Source organism: Bombus terrestris, chromosome 15, assembly GCF_910591885.1.
Source record: "Bombus terrestris chromosome 15, iyBomTerr1.2, whole genome shotgun sequence".
In the NCBI taxonomy this organism is placed as follows: Eukaryota; Metazoa; Arthropoda; class Insecta; order Hymenoptera; family Apidae; genus Bombus; species Bombus terrestris.
Genome location: NC_063283.1, coordinates 10,456,326 through 10,473,627, shown reverse-complemented (window position 1 = coordinate 10,473,627; position 17,302 = coordinate 10,456,326). Strand labels below are relative to the sequence as shown.

The 17,302-nt window shown below is 32.3% G+C and overlaps 5 protein-coding genes across 7 annotated transcripts; 3 read left to right on the top strand and 2 right to left on the bottom strand.

Moving 5' to 3' along the window:
• Window position 1: 1 nt before the first annotated feature.
• LOC100643219 (putative pre-mRNA-splicing factor ATP-dependent RNA helicase PRP1) lies at window positions 2-4,980 on the top strand. Its single transcript, XM_012316989.3, has 9 exons — window positions 2-156; window positions 718-1,073; window positions 1,176-1,870; window positions 1,976-2,206; window positions 2,292-2,511; window positions 2,664-2,786; window positions 2,856-3,046; window positions 3,130-3,292; window positions 3,372-4,980. The coding sequence occupies exons 1-9, from the start codon at window positions 107-109 to the stop codon at window positions 3,497-3,499; spliced, it is 2,157 nt and encodes a 718-aa protein (XP_012172379.1). The 5' UTR covers window positions 2-106; the 3' UTR covers window positions 3,500-4,980.
• A 114-nt stretch (window positions 4,981-5,094) lies between these two features.
• Window positions 5,095-6,737, top strand: LOC100643466 (grpE protein homolog, mitochondrial). Its single transcript, XM_003401189.4, has 4 exons — window positions 5,095-5,326; window positions 5,699-6,125; window positions 6,208-6,291; window positions 6,365-6,737. The coding sequence occupies exons 1-4, from the start codon at window positions 5,238-5,240 to the stop codon at window positions 6,470-6,472; spliced, it is 708 nt and encodes a 235-aa protein (XP_003401237.1). The 5' UTR covers window positions 5,095-5,237; the 3' UTR covers window positions 6,473-6,737.
• LOC100643344 (DNA mismatch repair protein Mlh1) lies at window positions 6,694-13,181 on the bottom strand. 3 transcript variants are annotated; one of them, XM_048412627.1, is made up of 10 exons: window positions 12,515-13,181; window positions 9,939-10,086; window positions 9,803-9,866; window positions 9,540-9,739; window positions 9,234-9,462; window positions 8,956-9,157; window positions 7,687-8,884; window positions 7,550-7,613; window positions 7,295-7,493; window positions 6,694-7,229 (listed from the first exon to the last, which is right to left on the bottom strand). In XM_048412627.1, exons 2-10 carry the CDS (start codon window positions 10,049-10,051, stop codon window positions 6,937-6,939), a joined length of 2,562 nt encoding a protein of 853 aa, XP_048268584.1. In that variant the 5' UTR covers window positions 10,052-10,086; window positions 12,515-13,181; the 3' UTR covers window positions 6,694-6,936. The 3 variants fall into 3 exon arrangements, with proteins under 3 accessions (XP_048268584.1, XP_048268585.1, XP_048268586.1); XM_048412628.1 differs by lacking the exons at window positions 9,803-9,866; window positions 12,515-13,181 and having other exon boundaries at window positions 9,939-10,057; XM_048412629.1 differs by lacking the exons at window positions 6,694-7,229; window positions 12,515-13,181 and having other exon boundaries at window positions 7,295-7,459; window positions 9,939-10,259.
• Window positions 11,729-15,211, top strand: LOC100644229 (heat shock 70 kDa protein cognate 4). Its single transcript, XM_020867132.2, is given in 5 exon segments — window positions 11,729-11,949; window positions 13,342-13,951; window positions 13,953-14,723; window positions 14,725-14,957; window positions 14,999-15,211. Coding segments are annotated over 5 exon segments (1,920 nt in total). The 5' UTR covers window positions 11,729-11,744; the 3' UTR covers window positions 15,100-15,211.
• A 144-nt stretch (window positions 15,212-15,355) lies between these two features.
• On the bottom strand, window positions 15,356-17,246 carry LOC105666551. Its single transcript, XM_012316991.3, has 3 exons — window positions 16,335-17,246; window positions 15,602-16,125; window positions 15,356-15,535 (listed from the first exon to the last, which is right to left on the bottom strand). Exons 1-3 carry the CDS (start codon window positions 17,023-17,025, stop codon window positions 15,470-15,472), a joined length of 1,281 nt encoding a protein of 426 aa, XP_012172381.1. The 5' UTR covers window positions 17,026-17,246; the 3' UTR covers window positions 15,356-15,469.
• Window positions 17,247-17,302: the final 56 nt, after the last annotated feature.

The window sequence follows — 17,302 nt, the reverse complement described above, 5'->3', positions numbered from 1 at the left end:
TTACGTTTACAGGAAGCTTTGGCCTGTTAGTTTGCCATTTTGTGACGCCTTGTGTGGAAGTTCGTAAACAGATTTTGCTTTGCTTGCCTGCGGAGGGACAAGAATTATGTCAAAACGAAGGATCGAGGTTGTGGATCCGTATATTAAACGGAAAGCGTGAGTGTTTTGAAACATTTTTAATTGTAAAAGTTAAGGAGTTCGATGAGATATTTTGCCATGTGCATTGTTACAAGTTTTTGTGATCCTATCGCGCATCTCGTTGAACGAACCCCGCTTCCTGAAAATAATCTATGTAAAATACGATTAATCCGTTGAACAATAATGTAATAAAAGGATCTAACGTTTTAAATATATAAAACAATTCTTTTGTATTGCTGTTGACTGACTTGATCAACTCATCCATAAAGGTTCTCAACTAAATTTCTTTCTTCGATAGTATGTTGTATATTAATATATATGGGAAATTAATGCATAATTTCACAATACGCTAAAAACATACGCGTTATAATTATAGATACACGAGAGAAGTTTCGGATGAACTTAAATATTATTTGTTTTCCATCTGATTGGTTTTCATAACAATGAAGTGTTCTCAACTTTCATTATTTTATGTCATAGTCACGCATGTATTATTTTGTTATTATGTGATTAAAATAATTTTCAAATAATAAATTTGACCAGCTTCATATACTCTATAGTTTATCTGTTGTTTTATAGAGATGGCTCGGCTACATCCAATAGCACAACTATACCTTCGACAGCACCAAAAAATCAAGTTCAACTAAATCCTTATACTAGTCTACCTTTTACACCAAGATATCATGAACTTTATAAAAAGAGAATCACTTTACCAGTATTTGAATACCGTACTGATTTTATGAGGTTATTGGCACAACATCAATGTATTGTACTCGTTGGAGAAACAGGTTCTGGAAAAACTACACAAATACCACAATGGTGTGTAGAATATTCAAGACGTATTGACAGCAAGGGCGTTGCTTGCACTCAGCCAAGGAGAGTAGCAGCTATGTCTGTTGCACAAAGAGTTTCAGAAGAAATGGATGTTCCATTAGGTATGTATTATGTCCTTTTAACTCTGAAGACGTTTTTTTATATTTTTTAACTAAAAATTGAGGTATATTTATATAATGTGTTCACAACAATTTTTTAAACAGGTGTGGAAGTAGGATACAGTATTCGTTTTGAAGATTGTAGTTCTCCGAAAACTATATTGAAGTATATGACTGATGGTATGCTGTTACGTGAAGGCATGTCAGATCCCATGCTTGATGCTTACCAAGTGATATTATTAGATGAAGCTCATGAAAGAACTTTAGCCACAGATTTGCTTATGGGTGTGTTAAAAGAAGTGATTAAACAAAGACCGGATTTGAAACTTGTGATTATGAGTGCGACTTTAGATGCTGGAAAATTTCAACAGTATTTTGATAATGCACCCTTAATGAACGTACCTGGCCGAACTCACCCTGTTGAAATTTTTTATACACCTGAGCCTGAAAGGGATTACTTAGAGGCTGCTATCAGGACAGTTATTCAAATTCATATGTGTGAAGAAGTAGCGGGAGATTTGCTCCTCTTTTTAACTGGTCAAGAAGAAATAGAAGAAGCTTGTAAAAGAATCAAAAGGGAGATGGATAATTTAGGTCCAGAAGTAGGTGAACTTAAATGTATACCACTCTATTCTACACTGCCTCCAAACCTTCAACAAAGAATCTTTGAACCAGCACCACCTACAAAGCCTAACGGTGCTATTGGTAGAAAAGTAGTAGTTTCAACAAATATTGCGGAAACGTCGTTAACTATCGACGGTGTCGTCTTTGTGATAGATCCTGGATTTGCAAAGCAAAAGGTACTGTGAAGGTCGTCTCAATGAACAAACTATAGATCATTATTATTTTTTATTCTTGTACTGCATTAAATCAATTTTTTAAATTCCCGTTATATTATTTAACAGGTGTATAATCCCAGAATTCGTGTAGAATCTCTCCTTGTATCACCTATTAGTAAAGCATCTGCGCAGCAAAGAGCTGGTAGAGCTGGTCGCACAAGGCCCGGAAAATGTTTCAGATTGTATACTGAGAAGGCATATAAAAACGAGATGCAAGATAATACTTATCCTGAAATTTTAAGATCTAATCTTGGCAGTGTTGTATTGCAACTGAAAAAGCTTGGCATTGACGATTTGGTATATTGGATTTCTCATGAATATAATTTATTTCTAATTGAATATTTTATTAAATAATTATTTCCATAAACTGTTTTTACTATAGGTTCATTTTGATTTCATGGACCCTCCTGCACCAGAAACTCTTATGAGGGCTTTAGAACTTCTTAATTATTTGGCTGCCTTAGACGATGATGGAAATCTCACAGATTTGGGTGCTGTGATGGCAGAATTTCCATTAGATCCTCAATTGGCAAAAATGCTCATTGCATCTTGCAATCATAACTGCAGTAATGAGATATTGAGCATTACTGCTATGTTGTCAGGTACAGTATTATTAAAAACATTTTTTCTATCACATCATTAGGTTCATACTTTTTTTGCGAATAAAGTAATTTTAATACGATAAAAACAAAAGTCTAAGTCAGGATCATGGTAAGGTAACGTGGTTTTAAATTGATGATTGATGTTGCATTAGTCCCGCAGTGTTTTGTGAGGCCAAATGAATCAAAAAAAGCTGCGGATGATGCTAAAATGCGATTTGCACATATCGACGGAGATCATTTAACGTTACTGAATGTTTACCACGCCTTTAAACAAAGTAAGTACCTGCAACTTTTTAAAGTCTGCATCTATGACGTTACAAGTCTTAATTCATGTTTCTTTATAGATTTCGAAGATCCACAATGGTGTTACGATAACTTCGTCAATTACCGATCTTTAAAAAGTGGGGATAATGTTAGGCAACAACTAAGTAGAATAATGGATAGATTTTGTTTAAAACGTACCTCTACAGACTTCACATCAAAAGATTATTATATCAACATTAGAAAAGCCCTTGTGAACGGTTTTTTTATGCAGGTAGATGTAATTAAAAATAAGTTTTATAACAAAAAATGTTTCTTGTATACATAGTACTACCTCTTTTTTATGTATATTATTAGGTTGCTCATTTAGAAAGGACCGGTCATTATTTGACTATTAAAGATAATCAAATTGTACAACTTCATCCAAGCAGTTGTTTGGATCATAAACCCGAATGGGTAATTTATAACGAGTTCGTGCTTACGACCAAAAATTATATCAGAACAGTAACAGATATTAAGCGTAAGTTACATTTTTATTAAATAATATGAGAAAAATATATCTCTATAAACATATGTTATAAATATTATATTTTTTGTAGCTGATTGGTTGCTTAAAATAGCACCACAATATTATGATTTACAAAACTTCCCACAATGTGAAGCAAAGAGACAATTGGAAGTGATCCAAGCGAAGTTAGATTCGAAACAGTATCAGGAAGGATTCTAACCTCTATATATTTTAGTTATCTTTAAAAATGGTGTCACACACACATACACACACAAAATCATTGATAATGTGTGGTTGATCTGTTTTCGGCATTGCGTCGAACACAGTTTTTTCAAACATAAAGAAAAAAAATATATATTAAATATTGTGAGACGCGGCCGAGAGGATAGTTGTCTGCTCTGTATTTTCACTTAAAAAATGTGTAAAGAAAAAGACAAATTTTAATGACATTTATAATTTTGTACAAGCTTTAGCGAAACTTGTACGTTTTTTAGGCTAATGTACTGTCAAAAATTTGAATGTAGACCTTGTTCTGTCCTAATATGAAACAAATGAAATTTGATCTTTAATCTGTTAGAAGGCTATGGGAGGCATAGTTTATTGATAAATGGTTTATTTATGTACATTAAAGAAAAATTTAGTAACTAAGTAATTTTACCAGTAGAATTTGTTGATCGACGTTTGCACATTCGGAATATACTACTAGATAAAAAATAGATTAATTTTTGTATTAAATGTTGAACAAGTATGTCAGATAAGATGTATACAATGCTTGCTATCGATAAGAGCAATGATTTTACATAATTTTCAGCATAAATTATATATTTGCTGTTTTTTCTTAAGATCAAGAAGTACCGTTTTATGTGTTATATATTTCACTTTTTTCAAGTACACACAGCCGAAAATATTACATATTTATTATAATTTTATTATGACTGAAATATGCATATAACTTATGCAAAGTTTTTCTTGTTTATAATCAACACAGAATTGCACTGTAACAATTTTACATAAAGATAAATGAAAAAGCAATCATAAAGAATTGGAAATACGACCGTAAATTATAGTATGAAAAATCTGTCTAAGAATCTATGTGATACATTTAAAAAGAATCAAATTATTCTTATTTATGAATGCATAATATAAATTGCAACCCTTTTTCGCGGTGAGGAATTAACTTACAGTGTTTACAAGCTATCTCAACAAGGCGAGAAACAAATTAAACTTAATTATTATTCAAATAATAAATCTTCAATGCTGTCTAATATAGGCTCTATGCAGACGAGTGATTTTTATCCATGCGATATTGTTGCGGTCATATGTCATTTTTTTTTGTTTTTTCCTGTTTGAAAAGGTAACAGACATATGGTCACAGCGATATCGTGCGGACAAAAGTCACTCGTCTGCATCGGGTCTTAGGATAATCGTATACGTTAAGAATCGTGAAATATTTTCGCTTGTTTTAGAATTGAAAATTTTTAAATAGTTCGAGATATTATACTACAAAATACTTTTTTCTAAACAAGATATAATGTCACCAGATCTAAAAATGTTTTGCGTGTTTAACGTATTCAATAATAGTTTGTTTTTGTAAATAAAAGATATGCAGGTATTAAAAGAACATAGAATCACGAAAGATGATCGCGAACAGTTTTCATTGTATTGTACCACTTCATTCCAATAAAATATTAAAAATATGATTCAATCGTAATAATTGTTATAACGAACGAATTTAATTTCTAATCTTAAAATCTATGTGAACTTACTGAGCATTTATAATTGGAAATTTGATACATAGTACATTACGTTTTACGTAATACATTAAAATATTTGATGGTTACAGTTTATAGTTCCTTATCGCGATTCTTATATGTTGCAAGAAATGTTTGAGAACCACTGAGAAAGCACGAGGATCGTTGTATTTCATCATTTACTAATTTTCGTGAAATTGAGAATTATGGCATCGTTCATGGTACCGGTTGCAGCGAGATTTACTCGTGTCACGATTGATAGTTTGCACAATTTAAATAAAAACATTTTACTTAGGTAAGATTCCGAACATTTTAATTCGTTATGTTAAAATATGCGACTCATTGAACTTATATTTCAACGTACATATAGAGGTTAGATTGCTACATAGTGTTCATCCATTACTTTATTATTATACAATTTTTTTAAGTAAAATTGTAACATATTTAATAAAGATGATCATATATTTTTTAAAGCTGTTATATATTTAAATGAAACCTTACGTAGTTAATTGGTTATGTTATTAGTAAGAGATTTGAATATTACTTTATGATAAAAAATATGTTAATAAATAAGTGTTATAAGTATTAATAATACTTTATGTTAAGTTATTCTTTTTGAAGAAGAAGAAAGCATTGATATCTTAAAGATTTTTTTCATGATTTGAAGGTTAACTCAACCATCACATGTTTCTTGGCAAAGGCAAGAGTATAGTACTATTACAGAAGAGCAACAATCAGAAAGGGGAGAACCACAATCTCCACAATTGGAACTTACAGAAACTGAAAAGAAATTGAAAGCAGATATTGATCTCATTAATAAGGAATTATTGGATCTTAAAACTCATAAAAATGAATTAGAAGATAAATACAAACGAGCGCTTGCTGATGGAGAAAATCTTAGAACTAGACTAACTAGACAAATTGAAGATGCAAAAATATTTGGCATCCAAGGATTTTGTAAAGATCTCTTAGAAGTAGCTGATATTTTAGGCAAGGCTACAGAAAGTGTACCAAAGGATGAACTTACAGAAAAAAATCCACATTTAAAAACATTATATGAAGGTTTGAAGATGACAGAGGCACAGTTACATAAAGTAAATAAGAAAATATAATTCAACTACATTTTCATATACTAAATAATGCATTAAATTATTCCTTTGAAATGTATTTGTATAGGTGTTTAAAAAACATGGTTTAATATCACTAAATCCACTGAATGAAAAGTTTGATCCTAATCAACATGAAGCACTATTTCAACAGGTAAAATTTTTGTGTTTTATTTATATAGATTATTGTGTATTAAATTAATAATCATTATATTTTTTCCACATAGGAAGTTGAAGGCAAAGAACCAGGAACAATAGTAGTTGTATCTAAATTGGGCTACAAATTACATGAACGAGTAGTAAGACCAGCATTAGTTGGTGTTGCCAAAGGATAATTCATGATTGTTTGTTAATTAAATGGAGATTAGATGTAATCTCATAAGAACTATCCGTGAATAAAGTGTTGGCACGTATATATTGTAATTAAAATTAAAATGTAACACATCAAAGCATGAATGTCATACAACTGATATAAAAAAAAACTGGAACTAATTTTATGAAAAATACACTTGTTCTTATTCTGTTAGATTTAAGAGAGATTGTAATATGAATCTGAATTTTTATGTTTTTTTGATTGACAAATAGATGTACGTATTTAAATATCATTTCTCTTATTACACCATATTGCATTCTATTACAGCGTAGAAGAATAATATTTAATTTAGTAGGAAATTTATTATAAAATTTATAAAAATAAATAGAGCATTGTAGTATAAATATAAAAAATATTACAATATTGAACTTTTAATGAAATAAAAGACCTTTACTTTTTATAAAACTTCAGTTTTATCCTAAACATCTAACATCTTTCAAAAACTTTGTACAAGTCAGGCAAATTAGCTATTTGTAATATTGTTGAATCATGTGCAAAATGTTTAGGGGGAAGAAAACTCTCCTTAATTGCACCATATAGAATATGTTCTGTAATGTACTTCCATTCATGAGTATCATGTACAGGACTCATTTGACTATAATATTTTGCTGTTTCCCTACAAATGGTTCGAAAGCATGGTTGTTCCGATGACCACTCTACTTCAGTAGCTAAACGTAATATATAGAGAGGAAGACCACTCACAGATGGAAAATATTTTTCTGAAAAGAAAACAAAAGATAATCTTGTATTGGATTCTAAAAGTAGTTTATTAAAATGTATTTACCTAATAATACTGGTAAAGATTTTAAATTCCCCTTTTTATCTATAACAATAGAATAATACTCTTTTAACATATCAGCTTTCTCCAATAATAATTCTTTAACACTTGTAGCTAATTCCTCTTTTGGTCCATCTTCCTCTGACCATCCAGCTTCTTTAGTCTCTAATCCTAACATAGCTATATCATATAAAGGAAGTGCCTCCTGCAAATAAGTGTAACTTGCAATATAATAATAATGTTCTTTGTCGATGTACATACCGAAAATTTGATGACTCCGTAGTTTGCAAAATCATAGAGCATAATTTCATAAAATAGTTCCTCCCTAGATGTAACAAAAATGTTCTTAATCAAGCTTGATTTTTTATATATATTATGAATGTTTTATGGACACTTACGCTAATTTTTGCGTATTGCAAAGATACAAATTGACTCCACTTTGAACTAAAGCGGAAGACTGATCGATACAACCAACAAAAGTTAATTCTGATAAAATATGTTTCAAACCATCGTGACATGCGTCTTCTATTTCTTTACGTAATTTCAATACACTCGTTAATTTTACTTCTCTTCTAAAATTGTTTATTGAATAGGATTTAAATTCATATGAACTTTCTTTGTCATCATTCTTATTATCATCGGTTTCTTTTAGTACTTGTTCAGTAATAATTTTCGTTTCGTTAGGTTTATTACACTTTTCAGGTTCATCATTTCTTATTTCTTTATCTATACTATTTTTATCTGTCTTTTGTTCTTCTAATTTAATACTTTTATTTCCAAAGTATTTATACACTTGTTTACGTGCTTTATCTGCAATAACGTCGATACATTTTTCTTTCGTAGAGTTATCTGCTATATTTTGATCAATTTCTTCATTTGTCATTTCTAAAATATCTTGCGCGCTATTTGATTCATACTGTTCTTTGTTAATATTTGCAGTGGATAAATCTAAATTAGATTCATCAAATACCGCAGAATCTGACGCAAGTGGACTTGTATCATCTATGATATTACTCCACGGAGTATCCGACTTTTCTGTTGCTTTTGATATAACATGCGTGGAGATATGCTTTTCTTTAGAATCATTTACATCTGATATCGAGCGCTTTATTTTATTTACATCTTTCTCGTCATTACTATTAGTATCTTCAACTTTAGTATCTTTGAAATCAATATCATCATTGTTCCTAGCATATTCCATTGCGGTATGAATGGTAAAATTAAATTTGTCCAATTTTTGATCAGATGCATCAGTTCTGATCATTTCTTGAGGACGAATTTTTTTCGTTCTATCATCTTTATCTTTCTCATATTCTGGCAAAATTTCTTTCAAAACTTCTTTTGTGATATCTGTTTTTGGCAACCGCGCTTGTACATAAAATGTTTTAGAAGCACTATTCCCAGACAGTTTCTCATCTAGAGCAAGTTTCATTTTTTCAATAATAGAATTTTCATGGAGAAATTTAACTTCATGTTTTGTTGGATGTACATTAACATCAACATTTTGTGGATCAATTTCTAAAGATATATAACACCATGGGTGGGTCTTTTTTGGAATATAAAATGTATAGATTTCTTCTAGCATTTTTCGAATAGCTGAAATAAGGTAATTGTAAAATATCATCTTTATGTATAAAATCTTTTTGCTCTAATACTTTAAAACTTACAGGATGATTCTACTAATCTGTTATTAATGAATAAAAGAATTATCATTCTCTTGCTTGTGTAATTTGGATTTGTTATCAAAGCATGCATTTTAAATCTATAAGTATCATCTGTAAGTTCCACTTCTAATAATTCACGAAAAACAGTATTGCCATAAAGTATTCTTATGTTGTTCATCTTACTTGAATTATGTGGTGTTCGAATCTAAATGTTAGAAACATGTTTATATATTTATAAATAATAGCTTCAATTGTGTGACTATTTTTGCATAGTAAAATACCTGAGGTGTGACTTCACCATGTTTCTTTAATGTGAACCCTACAGTAGGATTATGTATTGCATATTTTGTAACTACATCTGAAATTTTGTTGAATTCTTCGTTTGGATTAGAAAAAGCCTTTCTTCTTGTTGCAACATTATAAAACAAATTCTCAATTAATATTGTAGTACCTTGGTTTCCAGCGCATAATTTAGGTGGTGCTTTTAGCTTGCTATCAACATATGATGCTCTAGTATGAAAATGATATTGTTAAAAATATTTGCTCAGATTTCACTCTCAGATAACACTTTATATAATTAAACATACTTATAAGCACATTTCTCATCTGCAGTTTTTGTTGTGATTGTTAAAAGTGATATATGACTAATGCTCGCCAAAGCTTCACCACGAAATCCAAAAGTCGATATTGCCTGAAGATCTTCAAATGCTTGTAATTTACTTGTTGTAAATCTTTCACAAACAATTTCCATGTCTTCTTTTCTAATACCTGTTCCATTGTCTTGAATCTGTGATTAATAATGAATATTTAGTTGTAATAATAACTTTCCTACTTGAATAGTTGAAAATACCTGTAATAATTTTAATCCGCCTTCTTTAGCAATAATTTGTATATTAGTTGCTTTTGCATCAAGACTGAAACATTTGTAATATAAAGTGTGCAATGTAAAAAACATATATACAACAATTGTGATTCAAATATCTAACCTGTTTTCCATTAATTCTTTTAATGCATTTGCTGGTCTTTGTATTACTTCACCAGCTGCGATTCTATTCACTACAATTTTGTCTAATCTCTTTATCTTTCCTGTTCCATCCATTTTTAATCACGCTGTTTTTAGATTTTTATCAAAACCTCGAGAAACAAGAGTCAAGCATTACTCTAATTTACACCATAGTGTATGCATAGTAATTATGTTATGCATTATACAATATAACTATATTTGTAATAATAAGAAATGAAAATACAAAGTCTAGTCTCAGAAAGCATGTATTTTTTACTTATAATAAGAGTGCATTGTACATATTACACGATTTGTGTAAGTCGGTCTTCGTGCCGAACTTTTGAATTTAAATTAGCAAGTATATCAGTACTTTCTCCCGCTACTTTATACCTCGTTTTGATATATTTATTGGTGTTTTGGATGCGTACAGAATTCTGAGCCAATGGATGCGCGCAATTGATCATCTATGGAAACTTATTGAGACGCGAGATTGAGTGTATTAAAAGTCCGCTATGCATGCTGAACTGTTTAGCAAGCGAACAGTGAATATTGCGTTCAATGCGAATAATTATACGACTATGATTTATTGTTATATACACAAAATGAATGACACGAAAAGTAAGTGTCTGAATACATGGTGACAGTGTGTTTATTTATTTAGTGTTTGTCTAGTGAATTTTTCGTAACAATCAATCGCGTAAATCTATGTTCCAAACATGTTGAAAATGGCTAACGACAGAAACATCACGTTGAAGTTTCACCATGTCTATAAAGTATCGATATATCTCAAAATTCCTTGGATTGTTTTTATTTCGCGAATATAACCCTAAAAACTAAAACTTTATTCAAATACAACAAAATTTTTTGTCAAGATCCAAGAAAACATATTTAGTTTTGCTATGTTTATTTATGACATGTTTTATATTCTTGCAGGATATGGTATCTTTCGAAGCAGTCGCCTATATGCAAGGCCAGTTTAGTTAAATAAGTAGCACAGTAGTACTTTGATTCTTTTCTTCCGTCTTCAATTTTCCGATTGGAACATTCCAGAAGTTCATAAAGTATTTTCGGGATAATGTCACGAAAATCTCCAACTAATTGATCCAGCAAGCGACGTTCGTAAATGCGTTATTTTGTTTTTATTCTGTTTCTCCTGGTTTGCGTTATATAATAAGTAAATTATGGTTGATATTTTCAAGCCCCAAAAAAATAATTTTTGCAATCATTTCTAGGACTTTCACATAAAGCAGTATGTTTGTCTGTTTTGGTCTGCTTTGTCGACCCCGTCTAAATATTTATTGATGTCATTCATCATCACTACATCATGTAGTCATCACTACGAACATGTCCTCTCTGGATCTTTTAGGTATCGTGTATAAGATGTTTATATAAAATGTATAAAATATATAAAAGGCTTGCTATTCATCTGATAGTGTCATTGAGAGACTGAAATTCGTTCTGACTCTGCCATTATCACACATCGTGAGTTACATTAAACGGAAGATAAGACTTCATCGCTAAAATCTCTAATTTTCTTTTCACAAGAAACGTAATACTGTTTAGTTTAGTATACCCATGCATAGATACGCGTATTATGTGTAAATACGCATAAGATTATCGCTTAGAAAAATAGACGTACGCGAGCCACTTTATAAGTGAACTTATTCTACTTATATTATACTTATACTACTATTTATACTACTGTGAACAGACCGGGTAGCTATTTGCCTACACTCGTACGCAAAGGGATAATATATTTTTTAAATTTTATTTTTTGCGGTGATGAAACATGTCGGGGGCTCCTGCAATTGGAATTGACTTGGGCACCACATATTCCTGCGTCAGTGTCTTCCAACATGGAGAAGTCGAGATCATGCCAAATAATCAGGGAAATCGAACGACACCGAGTTGTGTCGCCTTTACAAACGAAGAAATACTGATCGGTGAAGCAGCTGAAGATCAGATCGAGACGAATCCGTTCAGCACTATCTTTGGTAAATAAAACCAATCCAGAATTTACTACATCAATTTCTTCTAATCCTCATCCCTTCTTAATTTTGTAGTTTCCATTTTTGAATTCTCATACATATTTTTTCATTTAATCATAATAATTGTCGAGTTTCAATGGCAAACGACGTAAATGCCAAAAAAAGAAGGAATGACCTTTTAAATGAAAGAAGATACAAATGTCACACTTGATATCATGATGAATGTAAAAGCTAGAAAAATTTAGTTTATGTTTTTAGAGTTATCGTAGGATGGGACGAAAGACATAATTTTGTTTTTCCTTGCCTATTTGTATTGAGAGCTATGAATAATTTCCGGAATTTGCATTATTTTCCTATTTTAGCTCTTCGATCTGTATTGCCGTATTATAGAATTATTTATTCAGAAATATTAGAAATTAAGATTTCCAATGATCTTTATCCTATACGATAAGTTTATTGATAGATGGATCTATTTACAGTGGATTAAATAGAAAACGATAGTTATTTAACGTGAAATAAATACGGTAATATGATATAACTAATATAACTAAATTGATAATTCACAACTCACAACAACTCTGAAACTCTCTCTTGACTCAACTCTCCCAACACAACTTTTGACTCGCAACTAACTAACTTCTCACAACTCGACTCTCAGTTAACGACTGCCTATTAATTCCTCTTTCTCCCTTAACCTCTTAGGTACGATGCGCCACTATAGTGGCCTTCGCGGATGACATCTTACATTACAACGCGCCACTATTGTGGTTCACTCTACTGACTCATTCGCTCACTGTTTGAACTAAATGATCTTTTTCATTTATTTTGCTTCACACTTCTTTTGCCGTTACAACGTTTAATAATACTGTTAACAATATACAGACAGATTATCTTTGTTTCTGTAGTCTTTGTTTTTGATACGCCAGTGCCAGGTATCAATTATTGTTTTTCGTTAATATAAATATTTCGTTAATATAAATATACCATTATTAGATGCACTACATTCATTATTTTTTCATCATTAGACGTACTACATTCATTCATATCTGTATGTATTTGTTTTCTTTTTACCATACGAAATGTAATACCGAATACCTTTGCGCACTGCACTATCGCGTGATTGAAACTATGTTACTATTTTATGCTTTTATTTTACATACATCTGAAATATTATTTTTTTTTTTGTTTTCATAAAATATTTCGTTGATTCTGTTTAATGGGGATGATCATCACGAAGAAGTATAGAAGAGACTAACAGAAATAACATGTAATTATATACCTCATTATTCCTATAAATTGTTCACATTTCTTACCTTTATTAACATATCATTTAAACATTTCTATAATCCATCTTTATTTGTAATATATTATTAAATTGTAATATTTTCTATTAAACAGACACGAAGAGATTGATCGGCCGTGGCTACTATCATAATACGGTACAAACAGACAGGAGATACTGGCCCTTTGTGGTGGTAAGTGATAAAGGTAAAGCAAAGATCAGGGCTTTATACAAGGGTACAATAAAGAGATTCTTCCCTGAAGAAATATCTTCGATGGTGCTTAAGAAGATGAAGCAGACAGCAGAAGCGTACTTAGGGAAGACTGTTACCGACGCTGTTGTTACTGTTCCAGCAAACTTCAGTATCTCTCAGAGACAAGCCACCAAAGATGCAGCAGTAATTGCAGGTCTAAACGTTTTGAAACTAATGAACGAATCAACAGCGGTAGCGATAGCTCATGGTTTATACAGACAGGACACAGAGAAGAGGTTCGCGTTGATCATTGACTTAGGAGGTAGTACCTTCGATGCTTCCCTTGTTTCCATTATGAATGGTAATTTCGAAGTCATAAAAACACTAGGCGATAGTCATCTCGGCGGAGAAGACTTCAATGACAGAATGGTGGATTATTTCGTTAAAACTATCAGGATGAACTACAGGAAAGACTTAAGAATAAGGATAGTCGAGAATATCAAGGTTCTTAATCGATTAAGAACCGCGTGTGAGAAGGAGAACTTTGAGTTCATCAACAGAAGCCAGGATCGAAATAGATTCTCTCTTCGAGGGCATTGATTTCTACGTAGACATCACCAGAGAGCAATTCGAACAACTTTGCGAGGATCTATTCACAAGGATATTGAATATAGCTACAAGAGCTAGCTATCCATACAGTATTCACCAGTTTGTTCTAGTTGGCGGATCTAGCAGAATACCAAAGATTCAGAAATTACTACAAGATAGCATATGTTGCAATTACACAGAAATCAATAAATCGATCAGTCCTGACGAAGCTGTTGCCTATGGCGCAGCTGTACAGGCTGCTATTTTGCACGGTGATAAGTCGGAAGTACTTCAACGTTTATCGCTAGTGGATATCATTAACCTACCTTTGGGTATAAAAGGAGCTTGTGGTGTCATGATACCCGTAATCAAGAAGTACGAGAGGATACCAATAAAAGCAATGAAAACCTACACAATGTATTCCGATAATCAATCTGATGTCCTGATCCATGTATGCGATGGAAACAGAGCTATGACTATAGATAATAATATTGTCGGCAAGTTCGAACTTACTGGCATTCCACTTGCACCTAGGGGCGTACCTCAGATTCAAATAACATTTGACATCGATGCAAGTGGTATTCTGATCATCTCTGCCATTGAGAAATCAACTGGAAAGGAGCACAAAATTACCGTCAGAAACCAAGAACGATCGAAGAAAGGCATCAACAGTATGGCGGAGAAAATGGAAATGTACTGTAAGGTAGATCAAGATCAATAGGATTGCTGCCAAGAACTCCTTGACGTTCTACTGTTTGAACATGAAAAGTACAATAATGGAGGATGAGAAGATCAAAGATAAGAGCGATTCGTCTAACAAGCAGGAGATTACTAATAAATGGAATGAAGTAATTTCATGGTTGTATGCGAATCAATCGACAAAGGAAAAATTCGCCGATAAACAAAAAGAATTGGAAGCCATCTGCAATTCTATTGTTATATTACTTAGTAGTTAATTCCTTTTACAATTACTTATAGTTAATTGCATTAAGGTGGAGCCGCACCTGGTGGATTCCCTGGTGGATTCTCTGGTGCTGCTCCAGGAGGCGGTAGCGCGGGTGCTCGAGAACCAGCCATCGAAGAAGTTGGCTAAATGCAACACACTGTCCACTGAACTGAACATCTTTCTACGTTTCATCTTATTTATTTCAATATCGCTTTGTACATCGATTTTCATATTTATTAAAGAAATATTTATGTTTTGAGATCAGAGGCTTTATTTTGCTGTAAGAAAAGTATTGAAAATTCGTAATGTATTTCGTCATGTGTACTTATTTGTATCTACATCGCATCTTACCTACTTGTATGCTTTTCTCTCTCTCTCCCCCTCTCCCTATTTCTCACCCCCCCTCTCTCTCTCTCTCTCTCTCTCTCTTTACTTACACACATTTACTTTACTTATCTCTGTGAGTATCTAGAGGATTTATTTCGACAGATTTATCAATGTTTTTCATTCTTGATATTCAGAAACCTTCTGGCTTATAGAATTGTACCAGAATGATCAAGTACGTGGTGATAACGCTGATAAACTGAAAGTAAATATACACGAATATAATTAACAACATCATATAAATATCAAATATTATCGTACTTACTCTTGTTAGCAAAGAATTATTCATTTCAAAGAAATCACACGCAGTAAACGTAATTCTATACTGTTTCAGTTGCAGTGAGAAATCATTGATTTCGTTTCGAACACAGTCTTGTTCGAAAGCTGAACGCAGAAGACTTTCCATTCCGAATCCATTCAGATTCAAGGCGACATTATCGCGGCATTCATTATCGAAGATTCCTAACTGCTCCGGCTCTTTGTTACCGAAACAAGACAACTTGTTAAATTTCGTCGAGTGTTGTGTATTCAGTATAAATTTACTGATATATAGCCCAATTTTATCTATTTCTCGGTGGGTCAGTGTGCACAGCCAACACATTAAAATGAATTGAAACACATAAATTATCCAGATCACGTTGTTCAGAAATATGAAACCACTTTTCTGTTCTGCGGCGCTCATGTAGATTCTAAACAGTTTCGCGACCACCATTATAAAAGCGTTCGTAGAACACAACAGCAGATCAATGCCATAAATTTCATTCACTGTCATTATTATGGAACATATCTCTGTAAGAAATCGATCGGTCACAAAGATGAAGTGCACAGAATTATGAGAAAATTGTTTTATAGTGGTATAATGGTAAAGGACGAGGAAGAAAAGTCGTATGTTTTAATTCGAAGAGAGAAAATAAATTTTGCCTTTAAAAATTCTGTTCCACTTACGTCACTCACTCTGAACTTATACGCTAAGAAACAAACCACCATTCTCCACGTACCATTGTGCAGTCTTCTAATTCTTCTGATCTTCAAGGCGATCCAATAGGATGTTAGTTTTTCATCTAGCTGTTTGATCATCTCGTTGATTGCTCTAAATTTGTGGCAGATCATGTATACGATGACATCGAACACGAAGCTGTTTACTAAAGTTTGCGCGATCGTGTAATAGAGAAACAGATCGGAAACAAAGATCTGATCAGGTGCAATGAAATAGTAATAAAGGATATGAACAGCTAGCGACACTGGACCACATAATAACGCTACTATAATGGCCAAGATTTGGCTGATTTTGATGCATTCATCATTGATCGACAACCCTTTGCTAATATTTTGATTCAACGATTCCAACATCTTCATCAATTCAGGCCATTTATCATAATGTCTTATTATATGATAAACATAGTAATAGGCTGCGAGATGGCATACAGTTTCGTTCATGCAGTACATAATTTCGAATAACTTGCTGGTGAATTGTTTGCCAAAATTTGCGAAGTCCATTGCACTGAACGCGATGATTACCGAGCACACGCTGAAATGGATCACTCTCAGGATGACGGTGATCCATTTTGGACAATTCTTCGGCCTAGCCACTCCGACTCCTAACAACCAAGAAATATACATTATTGGACGTAATGTATTTTCTGGTTTCGTCGGATTACTTTCCACTTGGACGTTTATCTCTTCCTCCATGACGGTTAATTCTTTTTACTAATATTTCTAAAAGTCTTCTACTAAAAGTCTCTACTTTACGAGAGAAATATCAAAGAACGAGGTTTCCTCGAAACGATGCGTTTTCTCAGGGACAACACGGAATATTGAGCTTTTAATTCGAGAATTCGTGGCTCGCGTAGTTTGCTAATTGATCTGATAATATGGAGGTTCATACATGATTTAATGTTTCAGCGTGACTTATGTGTGACACTGTAAAGCACTTTCATTCGATAGAAGCAGGATTAGCATGAAATTA

Bases quoted from the DNA above. Each gene is read 5' to 3' on its own strand.
- LOC100643344 (XM_048412627.1), bottom strand. From the start codon at position 10,051: ATGGATGGAACAGGAAAGATAAAGAGATTAGACAAAATTGTAGTGAAT. The intron at 9,867-9,938 runs GTTAGATATTTG...CAAATGTTTCAG, and splicing joins AAAGAATTAATGGAAAACAG to TCTTGATGCAAAAGCAACTA. The intron at 9,740-9,802 runs GTATTTTCAACT...TATTAATCACAG, and splicing joins GCGGATTAAAATTATTACAG to ATTCAAGACAATGGAACAGG.
- LOC105666551 (XM_012316991.3), bottom strand. From the start codon at position 17,025: ATGGAGGAAGAGATAAACGTCCAAGTGGAAAGTAATCCGACGAAACCA. The intron at 16,126-16,334 runs GTACGTGGAGAA...GATTTCTTACAG, and splicing joins AATTAGAAGACTGCACAATG to AGATATGTTCCATAATAATG. The intron at 15,536-15,601 runs GTAAGTACGATA...ATTTACTTTCAG, and splicing joins ATAATTCTTTGCTAACAAGA to TTTATCAGCGTTATCACCAC.
- LOC100643219 (XM_012316989.3), top strand. From the start codon at position 107: ATGTCAAAACGAAGGATCGAGGTTGTGGATCCGTATATTAAACGGAAA. The intron at 1,074-1,175 runs GTATGTATTATG...TTTTTTAAACAG, and splicing joins AGAAATGGATGTTCCATTAG to GTGTGGAAGTAGGATACAGT. The intron at 3,293-3,371 runs GTAAGTTACATT...TATTTTTTGTAG, and splicing joins AACAGTAACAGATATTAAGC to CTGATTGGTTGCTTAAAATA.
- LOC100643466 (XM_003401189.4), top strand. From the start codon at position 5,238: ATGGCATCGTTCATGGTACCGGTTGCAGCGAGATTTACTCGTGTCACG. The intron at 6,126-6,207 runs GTAAATAAGAAA...GTATTTGTATAG, and splicing joins CAGAGGCACAGTTACATAAA to GTGTTTAAAAAACATGGTTT. The intron at 6,292-6,364 runs GTAAAATTTTTG...TTTTCCACATAG, and splicing joins ATGAAGCACTATTTCAACAG to GAAGTTGAAGGCAAAGAACC.